Source organism: Trichechus manatus, unplaced genomic scaffold (assembly GCF_000243295.1).
Source record: "Trichechus manatus latirostris isolate Lorelei unplaced genomic scaffold, TriManLat1.0 scaffold00039, whole genome shotgun sequence".
NCBI lineage: Eukaryota > Metazoa > Chordata > Mammalia > Sirenia > Trichechidae > Trichechus > Trichechus manatus.
In genome coordinates, this window is record NW_004443975.1 from 8,943,998 (window position 1) to 8,962,337 (window position 18,340).

The window sequence follows — 18,340 nt, forward strand, 5'->3', positions numbered from 1 at the left end:
ATAATGTATTTAAAAGAAAAGTTTAAATTGACTTAAATATAAGTAAAAATATTGGCTTCCAGAACACACATCAAAATACACCGGTTACCACTGGGTGGCAGGATTATTATCTTCTTTATGCTTTTCTTTTTTCCCCATATTCCACCAATAAATTTGTATACTCAGCTATCAGAAAGATATCCATCAAAGGTGGTTTTTTAGGGGTTTTTTTTGAACTACTAAAATACACAAATTGATTTCCAGTTTGGTGCTTTGCTACATGTTCTTGGAACTGGAGGTATTTTGCTGTACAGATGTGAAGATAGTAGAATTCCTGTGTTAGACTTGAGAAAAGATATTCAGGTTTTAGAAATGATTCCCACTCAGAGACAGATTTATCGTCAAGCTAATGAAGCTTACGTTTCAGGCTCCTCACTTCCTTTCTGTTTCTCTTTCTTAGAGAAGATTCCAAATCTCTGTAAGATTGGATCCACCCTCTTCTCTCTGTGCAGGACCTTGTTGGTCATAAAATATGTCCATGCCCAGTCTATGTCTATGGGACAAAACTTCTTCCGACTTATCTTTTCCCACGCTCTCACCTTTCCACTCTAGACTAAGAGTAGAGCTAGAGATTGGAGAAGGGAGACCTGACAAAATTTAAATGTAGTTGTCTTGTCTTTTGGAAAGAAAAGGAAATCCCATTTCCAAGAGGTGTTTTCTTTTCCCTTTCTTGCTTTCTCCTTCATCTCTCAGGAGCTCAGAATGCTCCCTTTGGCTATTTAAACTCTCCCATTACCACCATAACTCTCCAAGACCTGTTCTACCCTCACAAATCCCAAATTCCAAAATTATATCTCACATTCTCAACTGCTTTTAAAATTCTTTTCTTTTAATGTTTGTGGTTAGGAAACCAATCTGATTAAGCTGCATTATTACACCACAAGGAAAATATCACTTTTTTACTAATCATCTACGTTGGCTTGCTCTACAATTCCACTTGGCTTCTTCTTACCCCTTTTTCTTCATTTCAGTATTTTGGATATTAAAAATTTGTAAAGATTGGCTTTTCTCTTTTTCCTTATTTAGAGAATGGCATCCCCTGACATTTTATATGGATTCTTTATCTTTTTTTTTTTTTCCTTAGAGTATATTCACATAGCCCAGCATGGTTTGTGAGCCCCTGGTTGACAAACTTATTTACTTCTAGGTAACTGAAGGGATAGAATGGACACCAGGCTCCTACACGATTAAGTATCATCCATCCCCAAGATAGAAAAGTGGAAACAGTGACAGATTCTTTGGTAAAGGAAGGTAGTGGGAGCACAATTCCTTTTCCTTACTCCACATTTCGCAGATTGAATCTTGTAGAGGAAATGTTTTATTATGTAAAAGTAATTTTTAACTATTATTATATACATGACTAGTTTATGATTTATGCCTGTTTACCGTGCAGCATAACAATAGTTTTTAACACCCTTCAGCCACTGAAACCAATACTTAGAGGGAGAGAGGTGATAGTATAGCCAGGTCAGGGGCGGGGTGGCACATCACAGTGACAGGGCTCCGAGGCTACTACGTTTCTTTGAGTAAAATTGTGCCACTTTCTACTTAAAGAAAAGTAAAAATAGCTATGTTTTATTTCAGCATATGTCTGTTTCCATAAGCTGGTTTATAATTCTTGCTTATATGCTATGACTATCACAACAGCTTTTAAAAATCTGAACTCTTTATACTTGTTCACTTGATTAACATTTGTATTGTTTTGGAGATTACTAGGTACAAAGTATTTTAGAAGTTTAAAAAACATGATTGTTCTTTGTGTTTCTTTTTTGGTTTTTTTTTTAATAGAAGGGGATGAACTGGTAGTTCCTGAAACATCAGATAATAGTCGGAAACAAATGGTTAGAAGTGTTAACAATAAGCGGCGGTATTCCTTCAGAGTCCCAGAAGAGGAAAGGATGCAACAGAGGAGGTAGATATTTAATTTATGTTTATTGTCTATACAAGCTTGTAGCGCCTGAAAGACTATTTAATGATAATACTATATTTGATTTGGAAGGAAAATTTGATCTCTGAGAAATCTCTAAAACCAATAATGACTGTGACTTCTCAGTGTAATGTTAATTTTCTCAAACTTGTAATGTGCACTGGATTGAAGTACTGTATTTTGATTGATTTCTGTATGTGCATGGAATAGTTATACTTTTTTGGAATGCGTGTGTTTCTATGATATAAACATAGAATGTATCTGTGCATATAATAAACCTGCATATGTTTAAGAAGTTCATATGAACAATTCTCTCATGAGCAAACAGAAATAGGATTTCGTTACATATAAAAACATATCTAAAATGTTATCAGTTATTTTAAAAGATATAGTAAAATGGTCAGGATTATCTGTAAAATAGAGTAGAGCTTCTTTGATGTCTAAGTATTAAAAGAACCCTCTCTATTTTCCCACCAAAAGTTACAAGATCTTTTATTTAAATTTTAGAACAAAACTTTCTTAGGAAGTGAATTTTTAATTGACTGTATTCTATTATTTTTAAATATATCCTTATTAACATGGTTTTACAGTTCTATTTTTATAAATTTTTTTCTTAAAAATAATAAAGTATGCTTAATTTTTTCCTCTAAGTTATCTAGATTGATCGTGGAAAAAGTATCTAAATAGGTGTTTTATCTTACAGAGAGATGCTGCGAGATCCAGAAATGAGAAACAAATTAATTTCTAACCCAACTAATTTTAACCACATAGCACACATGGGTCCAGGAGATGGAATACAGATTCTGAAAGACCTGCCCGTGGTAAGAGGAATGAAGAGGAGATGTGAACGTGAATGGAGCTAGGAGTAAATGATATTTATATATGTGTGATAATTTTAAAAGACGTTTAATATAAGGCAGAAACGTTCATCTCAGTATTTCATAATGTATGTGAGATGCATGATGACATACCTGATGAGAAAAACATAAAATTTAGACATCTGTCAAAACCTGATCAAAAGACAAAGCCGAGTTCCTGAGTTCCAACCCCTATAAACATCTCCCAAACTTGGACTTAATGTTGTTGGTGGAAGAAACTACAGGGTTTGGGGAGGTTCTACACCAAGATTCAGGACTTGGTTACCAAATCATTAAAATGTCACTAAGTTTTAGCAACTCAGTACAGATACTTGATTTCTCTCTTTATTTTTCCAGAGAACCAGTTAGCTTGGTCATTAATGGTCATGCCTCTCAGCTGGTTGTGAAATTAAATCTTTTTCCTTTGCCCAATGACAGACATGTTTTCTTGTCACTCTTACATAAAAAAAAAAAAAAAGCACAACATAGGAAAACTATTGTGTTTTAACCATATAAGATTGGATTCTCAGAGCGTCTGTGTTGAGATTAAAAAGATGAGTGGAATTAGCTAATTACCAAGTTCTGTTTATACTTAACATTTCAGTATGATAGTGTTCTCAGCAAACTACTGAAACTTTAATATGATCCTTTTGATTAGTGGTGATAGCAGCTAAATGTTGCACAGAATTTTAAGCATGATTTATAAAGCATGGCAATTTGGAGGATGATTTGTGAATCTTGACCCAAAGCTCTTTCTGAGAAAGTCTATCTTAGTTGCCCACTGCCAACTCTACTGTGATATAGAAGATGTAAACATCTGTCACTGACACAGAGAAAATTGTAGGTAATGTAGTTTGATGTGCAGTCCTTATACTTTTTTAAATGAAAAAAATTAAGCTTTTAAAGGAAGCTTTGCATTTGTTTCATGGGAGAGAATAAAAGTCTCCATTCATTTTGAATCTGAGTTCCTCATCATACATATCCCACTTAGCCAGATGGCCCTGCTTATGAATGAGGTAATATTCTTATTGTCATCCTTCTTTCCATCTTCAAGGACATTATTATTATATGGTCATAGTGATATTCCTTCCTTTAAGGAGTTCAGATCATTCACAATAGTTATTTGTCCTTGTGGAATGGGGATGTTTATTAGCTGTGCTGAGTAAATACAGTTAAGTATTTCAGAAACTAAATTACAGCTAATCTTGATACAGTAATTAAAACTAAGTAAGTAAAATATTAAAACTGCTTATCCACCATACTTAAAAACTGTGCTATTTTTTTCAGCTTTTTCTGGGAATGAGATTTCAGATTTTTCTCCCATTATTTTCTCATTTGAACATTTGCTTAAAATCAGTCTGGTTTTCTTTTATTCTCAAAAGTAAACATAACATAACCATATAGTCCAAAGCCTCTGTCTTTTTTCCTCGTGAAAGTTACAGTGTCAGGCACAAAATACCTGAATAGAATTTTTTAATTGTGAAAATAGTTGAAAGATGAATATAATTTATAGGTCATATTTGATAGATTAAGTGTTATGTACTATTTTAATTAAACTTTTGAAATTTAGTAAATATTTTTCAATACCTGATATGAGGTGAGCATTATAGAGGAATATAAATTTCAAACAAATACATATGTTGCAAAGCAACATATTGACAGATATAAAATTATTTCAGTAGTTACCAAGGTTTTAAATAGGTATTATCCTTTTAAAGTTCAGATTTCTTTCATATTTGCTTCATTTTGCTGGACAAAAAGATACATTTTTCATCTCATATATTCCAATAACGTAACAAGAAGACTTAATAGACTTTTTTTAAGAAATTCTGTTATATCCCACATATTACAGTATTTTTCTTAAATTGAAATAGCTTCAGGATTTAATGAAATGTTCCTCTGCTTGGTAGTTTTCTACAATCAGGTGAAAAATCAATTTGCTGATGTTTCAGAGTTTATTCAGACATTCATACATAGTAAGGCTATGCACCCTGAAGCTAAAATGTCTATTTCAACCATTGCAAGAAATTTTACATGAAAATGCCTCTTCTTTTTTTTCCCTCACCCTCCCACCAAATTAAGACCTAGTCTTGAGTACTAAACAAAACAAGTTCAGATAGTATTTTCCAAAGATTCATCCCTCAAATGACTCCATAACACATGATTAGACCTCTTGATTTTTCGTATTTGTTGTCACTTGATTTTGTGAGCCCACGGCCACCTTGTTAGTTCTTTTTGGCATTAACTCAAGTGGTTTTTTACCCTAGCCGTGTTTAATCAGTTTCTAATGTTCCTTTCAGTCCTTTACTGTTTTCTTATCATGTAAGCACGTTTGTATTTCTGGAGATAAGAAGTTAATATACATTTTTACAACCTGTTTCACCAGCTGTACATGTAGTATGCGTCGTGTGTCTGAATTGCTGTTCTTCACAGCCGTAATTTATTTTCATGCGACTTTCTTTCTTTTCACTAGCAAAGGACGATGTAAGCTGCAATTTTCCCTAGACATTTATTGAATCACTTAAAAAATAGACATTTTGATCACTTGCTATGTGCCCAGAATCATTCTTGTCTCAGAGTACACACTGGTAAACAACAACATAATATGCATGTCCAGAAAAAATAATAATAATGTACATGTCTGTGCCTGAGTATGGATCAGTTTATTTAAAAGTTTGTGATATTTTAATATAATATAGTCTTAGATTTTAATATGGTCTTGCCACTGAAATGAAATTATCTTTATTTAATGAACTATTTCCCAATATGAAAATGAATTAAATTCGTCTAATATTAACATATATAAGAAGAGCTTCCCAATACCAAAGCCACGTGTTGTCATCTGTGCAAAGAGCATGTACCCCAGACATTCTTATGTTTTAACTTACTCAGATCAGTATTGCTTTCCTGTGAGATACTTATAAGCTTTGAGAGTTTGTTGGATGCCCTTAGAAGTTTGTTTCCTTTGTACCAGAATAATCCTAAAATAGGGTTGTTTGCCTCAGGAATATAGATGGGCCAGGGTAGTAAGGCTAAGAGAGTCTTCTTTTTTTCCTTACCTCCTCTATCAGATGTGAACCTCTCATGTGTGCCTTGGTGAGCCAAGAGAATGTAAGGAATTAGTATAAGATGGCCTGTATGTCATAGAAATACAGACTGCATTCATCTTCTTGAATACTTTTTATCTATTACCTTTTTTCATTAGTAGATACTGGCAATAAAGGACAGATTTTTTTCCAGTTGAATGCAAAAATAATATTTTACCCTTAGAAGATTTATTTTTAGCACATTACATTTCTTCTAGCTTTTTGGTTAGTTATTTTCGTTACATGTAAGTTTCTAAATCATTTATTAATTTTCCCTAAAATGATTAATAAAGATAAAATTTCTAGCTCAATGACCTCTTAAGGCTTTCAGAAGTAATTTTGCTTCTTAAATCAAAGTTACAACCTTTACATCAATAATTTTCTCTTTGGAAACAACCTTGGAAAGTATTGATTCCATTCATATCTCTAAATTAAAAACACTGTTTTACAGAGCAGCCTCTCTTTTAAGCCTAGATAATTTACCAGATCTGTTTACAAAGCAAGCTCATCTTAACTCAGGAGAACAAAAATGTCATGCTGGACCCATATAGCCTGCTCTCCAGCAAGCTATCCAACCTCTGCCTCTAGTGAAAAGATAGGAGGGTGTTTTCTGGAAACATAGTTACTCTTCAAGAACTAAACCTTGAAAATTTCCCTAGGAGAAGGTGACTGGGCACCAAGTGGTGGTTCCCAAGTATTCAGAAGAAGTTATTTTATCTGAAGAACTAGCATTCTTGGTTTTAAAAGTGTTTTTCTGTAACTTTAGTATTAACATTTTTAATTTTTTTAAAAAAATACACCTGAACATTGAAGGGAAGAAGGCGTGTATTTTTCCTTGGTAAAAACAAATTTGTTCTTTTGGGTATCTAAATGGTGATAAGCTTGGGCTGCTTAAAGGTAAGCCAGTAATTCCCATATCCCTATGTTACTGTTTTTGTTAAAGGGAAAATAAGATCAGTAAGAGCAAACACATATCACAAGTCTATAAATACCAGAAAATGGCTTTAAGTGGTTTTAGATTTCAAAAGAAACGTTTTTAAAAAACACACCTAGTTAGAAGCTAGTTGTAGGCTCATTTGTCCTTTTCTTCAACTGTTTCTTGCTTTTTCTATCCTTGATGTTTTTGGTAGGTTTTTGCCGTATTTTGATTATATCATATAAGAAAATACTGAACTAAACTCTGAAAATCTTCTTGCATCTCTGAAAGTCCAGTTTTTGCTCACTTAACTATAGTAATAAAAGAGAGTAGTTTTATAAGGTGAATGGTCTTTTACAAATCAGCTATTTAAATAACTGGCAAGAGAATTACTAAGTTTAACTTTCTAAGGCTTAAAAGTATTTCATTAAGGATTCCGTTCTGATGTAAGAGAGTACCAGTACTTCATTTTTTCTGTATGCATGTTGTCTGATGTCACATGTAACTAGTGAATCCATTTTCATTACCTTATTACCTTTTTTTCTTCTTTCTGTTGTTTTTGGTAGCCGGGTTTCCCTTATTCATCCCCTCATCATCACTCCAGTCTGATCTCCTCTCCGATCAACTTTGAGCACGTCTATCACATGACTGTTAATTCTGCTGAAAAATTTCTCTCTCCTGATTCCATAAACCCTGAATATTCCCCGTCTCTACGTTCTGTCCCTGGTACACCAAGCTTTATGACTCTGAGGGTATGAACAGCTGAGTCAGGTGGTAACTTTTACTAACCACATACGGATTTCCTATTGCCTGGCTTAATGAGTAATTAAGTAACATCGCTGAGGTGGCGCCATTTTGTGAATGTTTTCCTTTGGCCTGTTTCTCTTCTGCCAGATTTCTACTCTTACTCTTCCTCCTCTCTTTATATTCCGCTTCCTCCTCCTCCTTCCTCAGGTGCTATTTTTTTTTCCCCCTCTCTTCTTTTAAGAAAGAAGATGGAGGACTGGGGAGGATTTCAGTTTTATTTTTGAAATGGTGTTTGAGGTTGTTCTCTGTTTCATGAAAGATTTTTCCCACCATGGCATTTTCCATTACAGATACCATCATAAGAAATAGTCCATAAGTGACCCTTCGTTCTGTTAAAAAAAAAAAAATAGGCCCCCAGAATTTCTGAATTTTTTATCACTTATTACCCTATAACCAGTTCAATTCAGATAAGTTTTTTTATATTTAGCGAGGTTAAAGAGTGTGTAGGGCCTACCCACCTATCTTCTATCTGCAATGAAAAGCTTCAGAAATCTCCATGATACTATTAATTAGTAACAGGAAAAATTATAAGAAGGTATACTGATCTTTGAGCTGCTGACATGCCTTTAATACCGAGACTCAAGATAAGAAAACTAAATCAAAGAGAGAAAAAAATCAAAGTGTGCTGCAGGCTGAAGGACCATGGCGTCTGCTGCCACCGCTTTCGCCAGCCTCATGGCCCTCTCACTCAGCTGTGCCATGGGACGGGAGCTGGTGACCATTAAAGCTGAAAAGCCATATTCCCATTAAGAAATATGCTTATCCTAACCTCAAGGGAGAATTGCTCAGATAATAAAATGCTGGAATTGTATCATGTCAATCCATTTCTCATAGTATCCGCTGACTTAGAGAAATAGTAGCATCAATTTTTTCATTTGTATATATAGTAGTGAAGTAATTTTCCAATAAGAAACTTATCTGTAGGGTGAGAAGTTTATGTTTTTGTTTGTTTAAAAAAATTATTCTAACTAAAATGTTTTTAATATCATTGGTATTGACATTATATTATAATGCCATATAAATGTCTTATTTGACAAGATTAACCATGATAAAAGTTAAAACGAGCCTTCGTTTGCTTGGTAGCAGATTTCAGGGAGAGGATTTCAGAGAAGTGTTGCATAAATTAATCAGTCAAGAACTTTTCATATAAAAGATGATAGAAATGTCACTTAAGTTAGTCATGTATAAATAGGAGCACTGGACTGAATGTGGAGATTTTTACCCTGATTTTGAGCGTATTTGTACATGGGAAGGACCAGAGGCTTAAGTTAGTCATGTATAAATAGGAGCACTGGACTGAATGTGGAGATTTTTACTCTGATTTTGAACGTATTTGTACATGGGAAGGACCAGAGGCTTAAGTTCCATATCACTTTGTAATGAAGTATAAAGTAGCTGAATGAATGATTTTTTTTTTTTTTAGATTTTTTGCCTTGAACATTTCTTCTGTATATCATTCCTTTATTTGCCTTAACATTCATTGTTACCAAGCAAATGATATATTTTATAGGCTAATTTTTGTCATTTATTCTAGGGTAAGTTTGTTTTATAGAAAAGGACAACACTAAAGTATCTAAAGTTTCGTAGAAGAAAAGTAACTAAAAATGTCAAGCTTGAAATGATGGACCCTCCTCTTTTGAGCTTTCCTTTGCTGCCTTGTATGCATGTCACCGTGTCCTTCAGGGCTGCTCCTGTATGCGTGAATGTTGAATTGCTAGCATTGACTTTTACTTTCAAATTTTTTTATTTTCTTAGAGGGGGAAGAAAGGTAAATCATTTGCTTTAAACAAATAACAGACTGAGAATTACATGGACATTTGCAAACTTTATATATGCACCAAAATGATAGTGGCTGAATTTGAGGCCAGCCAGCCAACTTTCAGGCTGTGTGGTTCTTCAGTATTTGACGTTTTTGCAGCAGTGTTATTGCTTGTTTTCCTGATTGCTAGCTTTGGCCTCCATTAGCTGTCTTGCCATAACTTTCTCTCAGGTGTTTCATACACACCTAGGAACACTCAGCACTGCAAAATGAATCTGATTCAGAGCTTCCCCCAGGGACCTCACAACTCCATGACACCTGGGAACTGAGGTCCCAGTTCTAGACTTTTACTTTGTTATAACTCAAAATACTGTTTAGCTACAGTTGAACACATCGGTTTATTGCTTGGTTTTTGTGACCTCAGAAGTCTCCAACATTTGTACTCATTTTATTGTACTCTGTAAATCATTTGACCTATACCATATTATCGTGCCCTGGTGGCGCAGTGATTAAGAGCTATATGGCTGCTTACTGAAATGTCAGCAGTTTGAATCCACCAGCCACTCCTTGGAAACCCTGTGGGGCAGTTCTGCTGTGGCCTGTAGGGTCGCTATGGGTCGGAATCAACTTGACAGCAACGGATTTTGGTATACACATTATAGGAAAGGAGACAGTCATCTTCTGTTAAGAGGTAGCATATACATCAGGTTATTTGGAGAATTGCCACCGGTTTCCTCATGTATTCCCAGATAATATTATTCTGCCCAAACAATACAAGTGAAATGTATTCTGTATCTTTAAAACATACACACACCCATACGCAGTTTTAATATCAAACAATTATTAACTAGAACACTGTGTGTTCTACAGAAAGGAGCATAATTTGAAATTAAAAAATTACATGAATTCATAAATTATATTTCCAACTAAATTCCAACACTTGAAGTAGAAAATTGTAATTACAGACATAATCCATTCATTTATTCAACAAGTATTTTTTTAGCACCGACTACATGTTAGTCCTTATTTTAGGTCCTGAAGCTTAGTGTTGTCGTAACAGCAGTCAGTATGAGAAATACTGAATGAATGAAGAATGAGGCCAGAAACAGTCATGAACTATGTGCTTAGTAAATAACCAGGGCAAACGGGACTGCCACCCAAAAGGCTGAGGTCCCTATGGGTGGTGATACGGATAAAAGAGTGTCTGCCAACAGTGTTCGCCTGATGTTCTGTGTTTAAACGTCAGGTATGAAGACTTTCAGTGAAATATGTAGTATACAGTTTAAACATTTAGGCCTTTCTCTTGCTGAAACTTATAAAGCGTTCAGGTAAGAGATTTATATTAACGTTGAATGATATAAGTCAAGGAACACTGTAAATTTCAGCGTATGGCCAGCATGTGGCTACGTCTCTCTGATGTCCTCTCTGCTGTAATAGTACCCGAAGATGGAGCACTGTTTCCTGAGCCCCCAGTGATTAAAAAAGGTTTAGTGCTTTTGAAACAGTAAAACAAGGCAGACAATTACAGCATTTTAAAATACACTCGTTAGCTTTGTGTTCTGTGCTCTTTGAAAAAAAAGCATGATACAGTATGGTCAACTCTGGAAAACAAATGCGTTGGGAGAAATGGTGGTCAGGCAACACATCAAACTGTTGATAGTGTCTGGTGAATTCACAGATGACTTTTTTCTTTTTCTTTTTTTCTTTTTTGGTCTCTTTTTGGAGCGCTGGTGGCATAGTGGTTAAAAGCTTGGCTGCTAACCAAAAGGTTGGCAGTTGGAATCCACCAGCTGCTCCTTGGAAACTCTATAGGGCAGTTCTACTCTGTCCTGTAGGGTCAGTCACTATGATTCAGAATCAACTCGATGGCAGCGGGTTTGGTTTCAGGTTTTTATGATTTTGGTGTTTTCCATTTTACAGTTAGTGAGCATTCCATTTATAATCAGAATAACAAACAATTTGAATGAACTAGTTAGTGCTTAGAGAACTCCAGGCTAATAAATATATTTGCCAGTTGTTTTATCATATGTTGGTGGCCATGAGCATCAGTGTGACTCTCTGAGAGCGTGGGAAAGGTGATGCCATCCTGTGGTGAGGTCAGCCTACGCACTGTGTGAAGACAGCATGCCCTCAAACGCAGGTAGCACGTCCTTCTCTAAGTCAGGTTAGCTGGCTTTACTGAGCAGATGGAGCCTTTGGAGGAGTCACAAAACTTGAATTTTTGACCACTTTTTGATGTGTGATTTTTTTCATTGCATAGTCATTATAGAATTACCGTCTTGCTTAATGCATGTAAAATTTGTATTTTTTCCCCTAGCAGATTTGCTATCTTGATGTAACTGAAAGGAAAGGTTTAAAGTGACATTTCAGATTGCTGCATGGGGTTATCACTAGAGCAGGGAAAGAAAGCGCATAGCAGGGATGGTGTAAGTGCTGTGTGTCTATTACTACAACAGACTTCATCCTCAGGAAAGCCCCGCGAGGTAGGTATTCTTCCCAGAATACAGACGAACTCGGCAGTGCAGGGTTAACCCACAAGCCAAAGACACGCTAGTAAGTCGTGAGCACAGATGTGCTGCCTTTACTATCTGCTAACGAAGGAGGGGATGGGCTGCCAGATATCAGCACGGTGGGCTGGTAAAACTGCTATGAAGAAAAAACTAATAAGGAGTAGATAAATTTTCTAAATAAATGTTTATAAATTATAAGAAATCCAGACCATTTGCATCAGGGAATACTTATATGAGACTGGAACTATCTCACAAATGGAGAAAGCATTGTGAAGAGATGGTAATATGGTATATGTAGTTTTGCCAGGACGTGTAAGGAATATTGAAAGATTTTTCCCCAATCTGGATTTGGTCAGCCTGGACACCCCTTCTGGTCTGGAAGGTCGGGGCCATTGAGGAGGCTGCCTGCCCTCTGTCGCAGCCACGCTCAGACAGCTCGTCTGCACACTTCTTAGCGCGCTCCTCAGGAAAGTTGGGCTGTGTTCAGTGGCTTAGTCAGTATTCCATCTGTCACCTACCTCAGATGACCAGAATCATTCAGTAGTGAGATGGAAAACTTCCCAAACCAGTACTCCCAAGTTAAATAACTTCACCCCAGCTGTAATGTGGCAGACATCCTATTCATGACTCACATTGCTACTCTGTGTGAGTTGGTAAAGATGCCTGGTGACTGGGGTCGTGAACATGTGAATGGTGCATTTGGTACCCCATCAACAAAACATTTACTTGAGAAGAATATAGTTTTAACTGCTTTCTTCCAAATGGACTAATTTACTCAGCTATTGAGTTATCCTAAGCAAATAAATATCTCAAACATAGTTAAAGCTTTGTTTTACTTACCTGCAAATGTCCATGGAATTCGACACTTTACCATCACTGCTAACCATATAACTTTTACTTTCTGTTCTCACAGCAAAAGAAAAAATTCTTATTTAGTGATGAGTATTTAAGTATTGATGGGATTTGATAAGTGTATTTAATAAACATAAGGATAAATACGTATGCTTGTACTTCCTGTTGGGGTCGTATTACTTTTGTGGGAGGGATTTGTTGTTCTTTGCTCTGTTTCACTTTGGTCCAGATAATTCTATTTCTTGATAATTATACTGAAAAATAGACATCTCTGCAGAAAACCAGTTTCTCTCTGCCTGAAGCATTATCTTTCTCTTTTACTTTTAGAACCCTCGGCCTCAGGAAAGTCGGGCCGTGTTCAGCGGCTCAGTCAGTATTCCATCTATCACCAAGTCCCGCCCTGAGCCAGGGCGCTCCATGAGTGCTAGCAGCGGCCTGTCAGCAAGTAAGTGGCCGGGCTGCGGGAGGCACGTCTGCGGCAAGCAGCATCTCTGCTGCCCACATGCCCATAAGGCCCTGCGGCCTTGCCCTGACAGTCCCCTTGTGTGCACAGTCATGTGTGCGTCCCACGGTATTGAGTGGCCTCTTTTGGCATGGGTGAGACTAGTCGGCACGAGTGCAGTTGTTAATAGGCCTGGAGTCGATAGAACTTACAGTCTGACGGGAGACAGACAAATAATATTACAAATCGTGATGATAAATGCTCAGAAGGAAATAAGCAGGATGTAGTATTAGAGAATAACAAGCGGTAGCTGTTGGGGATAAATTCATACCTAGAATAATTAAAAAGATCACACCACCTCCCTAAAAGGTGATACTTACACTGAGACACGCCTCAGTTGGAGTCATGCTTGAGTAACTGAAAAGAGACCAGCGTTGGCTGCATGGCAGTGGTGAGGGAAGACAAAAAAAGTGGGTGAGATAGGCAAGGATCAGGTCAGGCAGGGACTGGGAGACCAAGGTAAGAAATCTTCATTTTATTCAGAATGCAGTGGGAAGCCTTTGCAGAGTTTTAAGCAGGGAAGGACCTTTATTCGATTTACATTCTTAAGATCACTCTGGCTGCCAAATGGAGAATGAATTAGAGGCAAGCACGAGTGGAAGCAGGGGTCCAGGTGGGAGGCTCTGAGAGGGTCCAGGTGAGAGCTGAGAATGGCATAGAATATGGCAGTGGTGGAGGAGAAAAGGATGGAGAGAAGGAGATAGATTCTGGAGATAAGTTTTGGAGGTAAGAACAATATGACTCGATGGATTCGTGTGGAAGGTGAGGGAGAGAGGAGAGTTAAAGACACTACGAGATTTCCTGCTGGAGCAGTAGGGTGATACCATGTGTTCCATTTCCCAAGATTGGAGAGGGGCTGAGGTAGGACATTCCAGGCTGCACAAAGGGCCCACGGTAGGAAAAAAATTAGCACGTTTGATTAAATGAGAGAAGGCCAGGAACAGTTCAGGAATATACCCTTTAACCATAAAAGAATGATAAACATAATAGATGTTGAATCCTTGAGTTACTGGGCTTTTCTAGATCTTAGTTTTCTCACCCTTAAAACTCCATGACATCTACCTCACAGAGTTGATATGATGGTCAGATGTGAAAGTCCTTTGCAGAGAGTACCACCACATTCACTTGAATAGGGATCCTGTAGCCACTTCCTTAGCAAGCCTCAGATTACCAGTTCTTCCCATCAGCCAACCTCTAGGAAAGAAAGTAACTTCTTTTTCCAAAAGTAAGCCCCTAACATCTAACTGCAATCCCATTCTCTTACACTAGGACAGAGTGTTGACTTTAGATGACATCTGGCAAAACAGTGATTACACACCTGGCACATTAGGGATTTTTCCCAGTGGTGAAGAGCTCGACTGATAACCAGAAGGTCAGGAGTTCAAATCCACCAGCTGCTCCTTGAAAACCCTATGGGGCAGTTGTACTCTGTCCTACAGGGTCACTGTGAGTTGGAAGCGACTTGACAGCAATGAGTTTGGTTTGGTTTGGAATTTAACTAAAAAACAAAACAAAATCCAAAAGGCCCTTATTACAGACCCATGCAAATTTTTATTACAGATTTAACAAAAATTCTTACTGTACATTTTAACAGATATAGAACATTCCAGTAGCTAGCAAATCTAGTAACATTTTTCTGTTACTCTTGGTTTTCAACCTAGCTTTTATATACCCAAATCTAAGATCCAAACAGGGTGTGGTTTTGAAGAAACTCACCTCACTTTTGTAGCTCAAGCTTCTTGTCCTATGCAGTGAAAATGCTTCATATTTCCTTTGTTTTTTATGAAAATTCTCTAAAGTCGGATGGTAGTTAGGCATCAAGTGGAATGGTCTTTATTTCTGGGACTCACTCTACCTGCCTCACCAACCTGCACCATTGAGCACCTGCTGTGTGCCTGGTCACCATTGAGCACCTGCTGTGTGCCGCGTCACCATTGAGCACCTGCTATGTGCCGGGTCCTGTGCTGGCCCTGGAGAGGCAGACTGTCCATCCACAGGGAAATGGCAGGCACATGTTATAACACAGGGAGTGTCTTAAACAGGGACGGATGACCCAGTAGGCAAGGTATACACGAGTTTATTTGTGCGTACTTACTCATCTGTAGTGCACAATTTCACCTGTTTTTCACCACACTGTGGTGAAACCCATGTGAAATAGTGCGCTACAGATGAGTAAGTACGCACAATTAAACCTTTGCAGTCCCTTGCTTGCTGTAAACCTGTATGTACCCTGCTTAGTGGTTGATCCGCCCCTCATCTTCAATGCTGTGATAGAGATGTCTGAGAAAGGCTGAGAGCCCCGAGGGGTCTCCTGGGAAAAGACTCACTAAGGAAGGAGGGTTGGTGGAGACTTGCAGGATTAAGTGGGAATCGTGGTGAGCAGGCATTATGAGCACAAAGGCGAGGCTCAGTGAGTGCCGCCCACCCCCAGTAGTCGCTGTGGCTGCACTGCGGAGCTGCGCCTTGGTGCCAAGGTGGAGGGGTGGATGCCCAGGAGCCGTTGTCCACGCAGGACTCTAAGCCGGGAGGATCACTCTGGGGCAGTGGGGAGGACGGCTGTCACCTCAGCAGTCTGTACAGTTTCTAGAGGATCGTCCTCTTCTACGTATCAAGTTCTGCTTGAATGATGTACTGTAGGGTCATCTGCACAGAATGGCAGTGCATTAAAGAGGGAATTCTCTGGAGGAAGCTACAGCGCCAAGCGGCAGCCCATGCCCTCCCCATCGGAGGGCTCGCTGTCTTCCGGAGGCATGGACCAAGGGAGCGATACCCCGGCGAGGGACTATGATGGGGAGGTGAGTGGAGCATGTTCACAGCTGTCCTAGAGATGGGGGTGTGGCGAAATCAGGTATTAAACAGACTAGTGTGTTCACCAGAGTAATTCCACCTTGAGATGGACCTTGGGGGATCGTCATGGACTCGTAGCCAGTGGGCAGCAAAGCCAGTCACTTGGATTGCAAACTGCAATTTCCCAGAGGTTTTCAGACTTCTAGTAACTTTTTCATGAAAGTAGCCTGCATTCCTATAGGCCTGCAGAGAGGGCTGTGAGCATTTGCTGGGTTCTGGTGTCTTACTCAGCTCAGAAAGGCAGCTTGCTATGATAGTCAAAAACCCACCTCAGGTCATTTGGTCAGGCAGCTGGAGGGCACTCAGGTCGCCTGAGCCTCTCCTGCCCCCCTCCTCCTCCCTCTGCTTCTCATTAATGGCTGACTTGTCCCTACAGGACTCTGATTCTCCAAGGCATTCCACAGCTTCCAACAGCTCCAACCTGAGCAGCCCTCCCAGCCCAGTGTCACCCAGGAAAACCAAGAGCCTGTCTCTGGAGAGCACTGACCGTGGGAGCTGGGACCCGTGAGTGGCCCGCACTCAGAGCCCAGGATGCCAGAGGAGTTTCTCCTGTAGCTCCCCTCCACTCACTCCTCCTCACTTTCATCTCTCCCCTTCACCTCTGCCTGAAAATCACCAGGGCTGGCAGCAGCAGCAGGGTGGGGACTCGGGGATTCTGACCACACGACGTGCAGCCGCATGCCCTCCAGGTTCCACAGCCCCAACAGCAAAGGCAGACTTCCATTAGGCAGCTTAGACGACTCCCGAGTTCATGCCATACGGTTGTAGTTGCTTTTCAATAATATCTCACCCCCTCCCCCAAAAGGTAGCTTAACTAGACAGATCACACACAAGTAAGAGATAAGAATGAATTAGACCGGTTTGTTTTCACAGTAGAGTCTCACTGTAGCGCTAAGATAGCACATGGGATACCCCCGTCCGCAGGGGAGCACAGACCTGGAGGTGGCACACTAAGCCGCCATTCAGCACCATGAGTCAGTGTCCACCTGATTGTCGCCAGTAAATCCTTAGTAATGAAACAGTGCATATTTTACTACAATACAGAGTTTAAGTAAATACACAAATTTAGAAGTTAAATACTGAGTGTATATATTAAAAGAAGCATCTTGTATTCAACAGAAGACGGATGCATATATTAGAGAAAGAGATGGTCTAATTTAAAGCAATGTGTTGTTTCTTGTCTGTTTTCCAGCAAAGTCATGTAAAGGGTAGAAAGGCCTCAGGTGTGGAGGGTGAGTGAGAGAAGCCAGAGTTCCCCTGGGTCCATGTCCTCAGACTGCTTGCACAGTGGAACCAACATTCTGGATTCCCATTTCATTGGTTTGGAGGGCAACCCGTGCATCTGAGTTTTAACATCCAAAGCCACTGCAGCAGCAGCATCAAAAGGCAGACTCACCTCTACCCATGACATTTTTCTAGTGGTAGACTTTGGAACCATGCTTTTCACTTTTTATTATATTTTAATGTTTTGTGCAAATGAATGTAGAAGTATGATTCTGCCACCTTCTAATCCCTTTGGTCTGAAAGGGCACAGGGAGTGCCATGACTTCTAAAGGTCCATAAAAAGGTTTATGGAAGTGCTTTCTCCTGAGATAATGCCGTCCCTCCCTAAATCATAGCGAGGCTTCTGCGCCGTGGAGCTGGAGACAGCTTCTTCAGGAGGGTCCGTTTCATTGAGGTGGGTTCGAGTCCCTGGATGGTGTAGATGGTCAAGCACTTGACTACTAGCCAAAAGGTTGGCGTTCCGAACCCACCGAGAGGTGCCTTGGAAGACAGGCCTGGCGGTCTGCTTCCCAAAGGTCACAGCCTAGAAAACCCCATGGAGCACAGTTTACCCTGCACCCATGAGTCAGAATCGACTTGAGGGCAGCTAACAACAACGTGAGTTTCCTCAGATACACCTGAGGGAAAAAGGCTTTAATCACCAAAGAATATAAAACCTCAAACGTGTAGGACTTGAATAGCCGTAACCAAGTATTCTTTGCCACTCCCAGTGGAAGATGGATGTCTGACAGAGAGATGTCTCAGGCAGAAAGCTAGCCCATCGTTGGCCTCCTCCGTCAGTAGCAGTATCGTTGGTTAGGTACAGTTCTATTTGGGTTCCTGCTGTTTTAATTGCCACAAGGAAATGAGACACAGAACCAGACTTATTTCTCCAGAGTCATTTCAGAGTCAGTTAAGTACATGAGTAGAGAAGGGGATAAAAATAAAAATATCCTCTGAGAGTAAAGAGAATCT

The 18,340-nt window shown here is 39.1% G+C and overlaps 1 protein-coding gene across 5 annotated transcripts in view; it reads left to right on the plus strand.

The window, feature by feature from the left end:
• CDC42BPA (CDC42 binding protein kinase alpha) overlaps positions 1–17,264 on the plus strand; it is a 338,979-nt gene extending 321,715 nt beyond the window's left edge. For 4 of the 5 annotated variants that reach the window (XM_004375875.3, XM_023730922.1, XM_023730924.1 and 1 more), the window contains 5 exons: positions 1,828–1,951; positions 2,670–2,787; positions 13,081–13,198; positions 15,893–16,050; positions 16,479–16,610. In XM_004375875.3, coding sequence (XP_004375932.1) covers positions 1,828–1,951; positions 2,670–2,787; positions 13,081–13,198; positions 15,893–16,050; positions 16,479–16,610 — 650 coding nt within the window. Of the gene's footprint in view, positions 1–1,827; positions 1,952–2,669; positions 2,788–13,080; positions 13,199–15,892; positions 16,051–16,478 lie in introns of all 5 variants that reach the window. The other variant, XM_012555417.2, reaches the window with a different exon arrangement.
• The last annotated feature ends 1,076 nt before the right edge of the window (positions 17,265–18,340 follow it).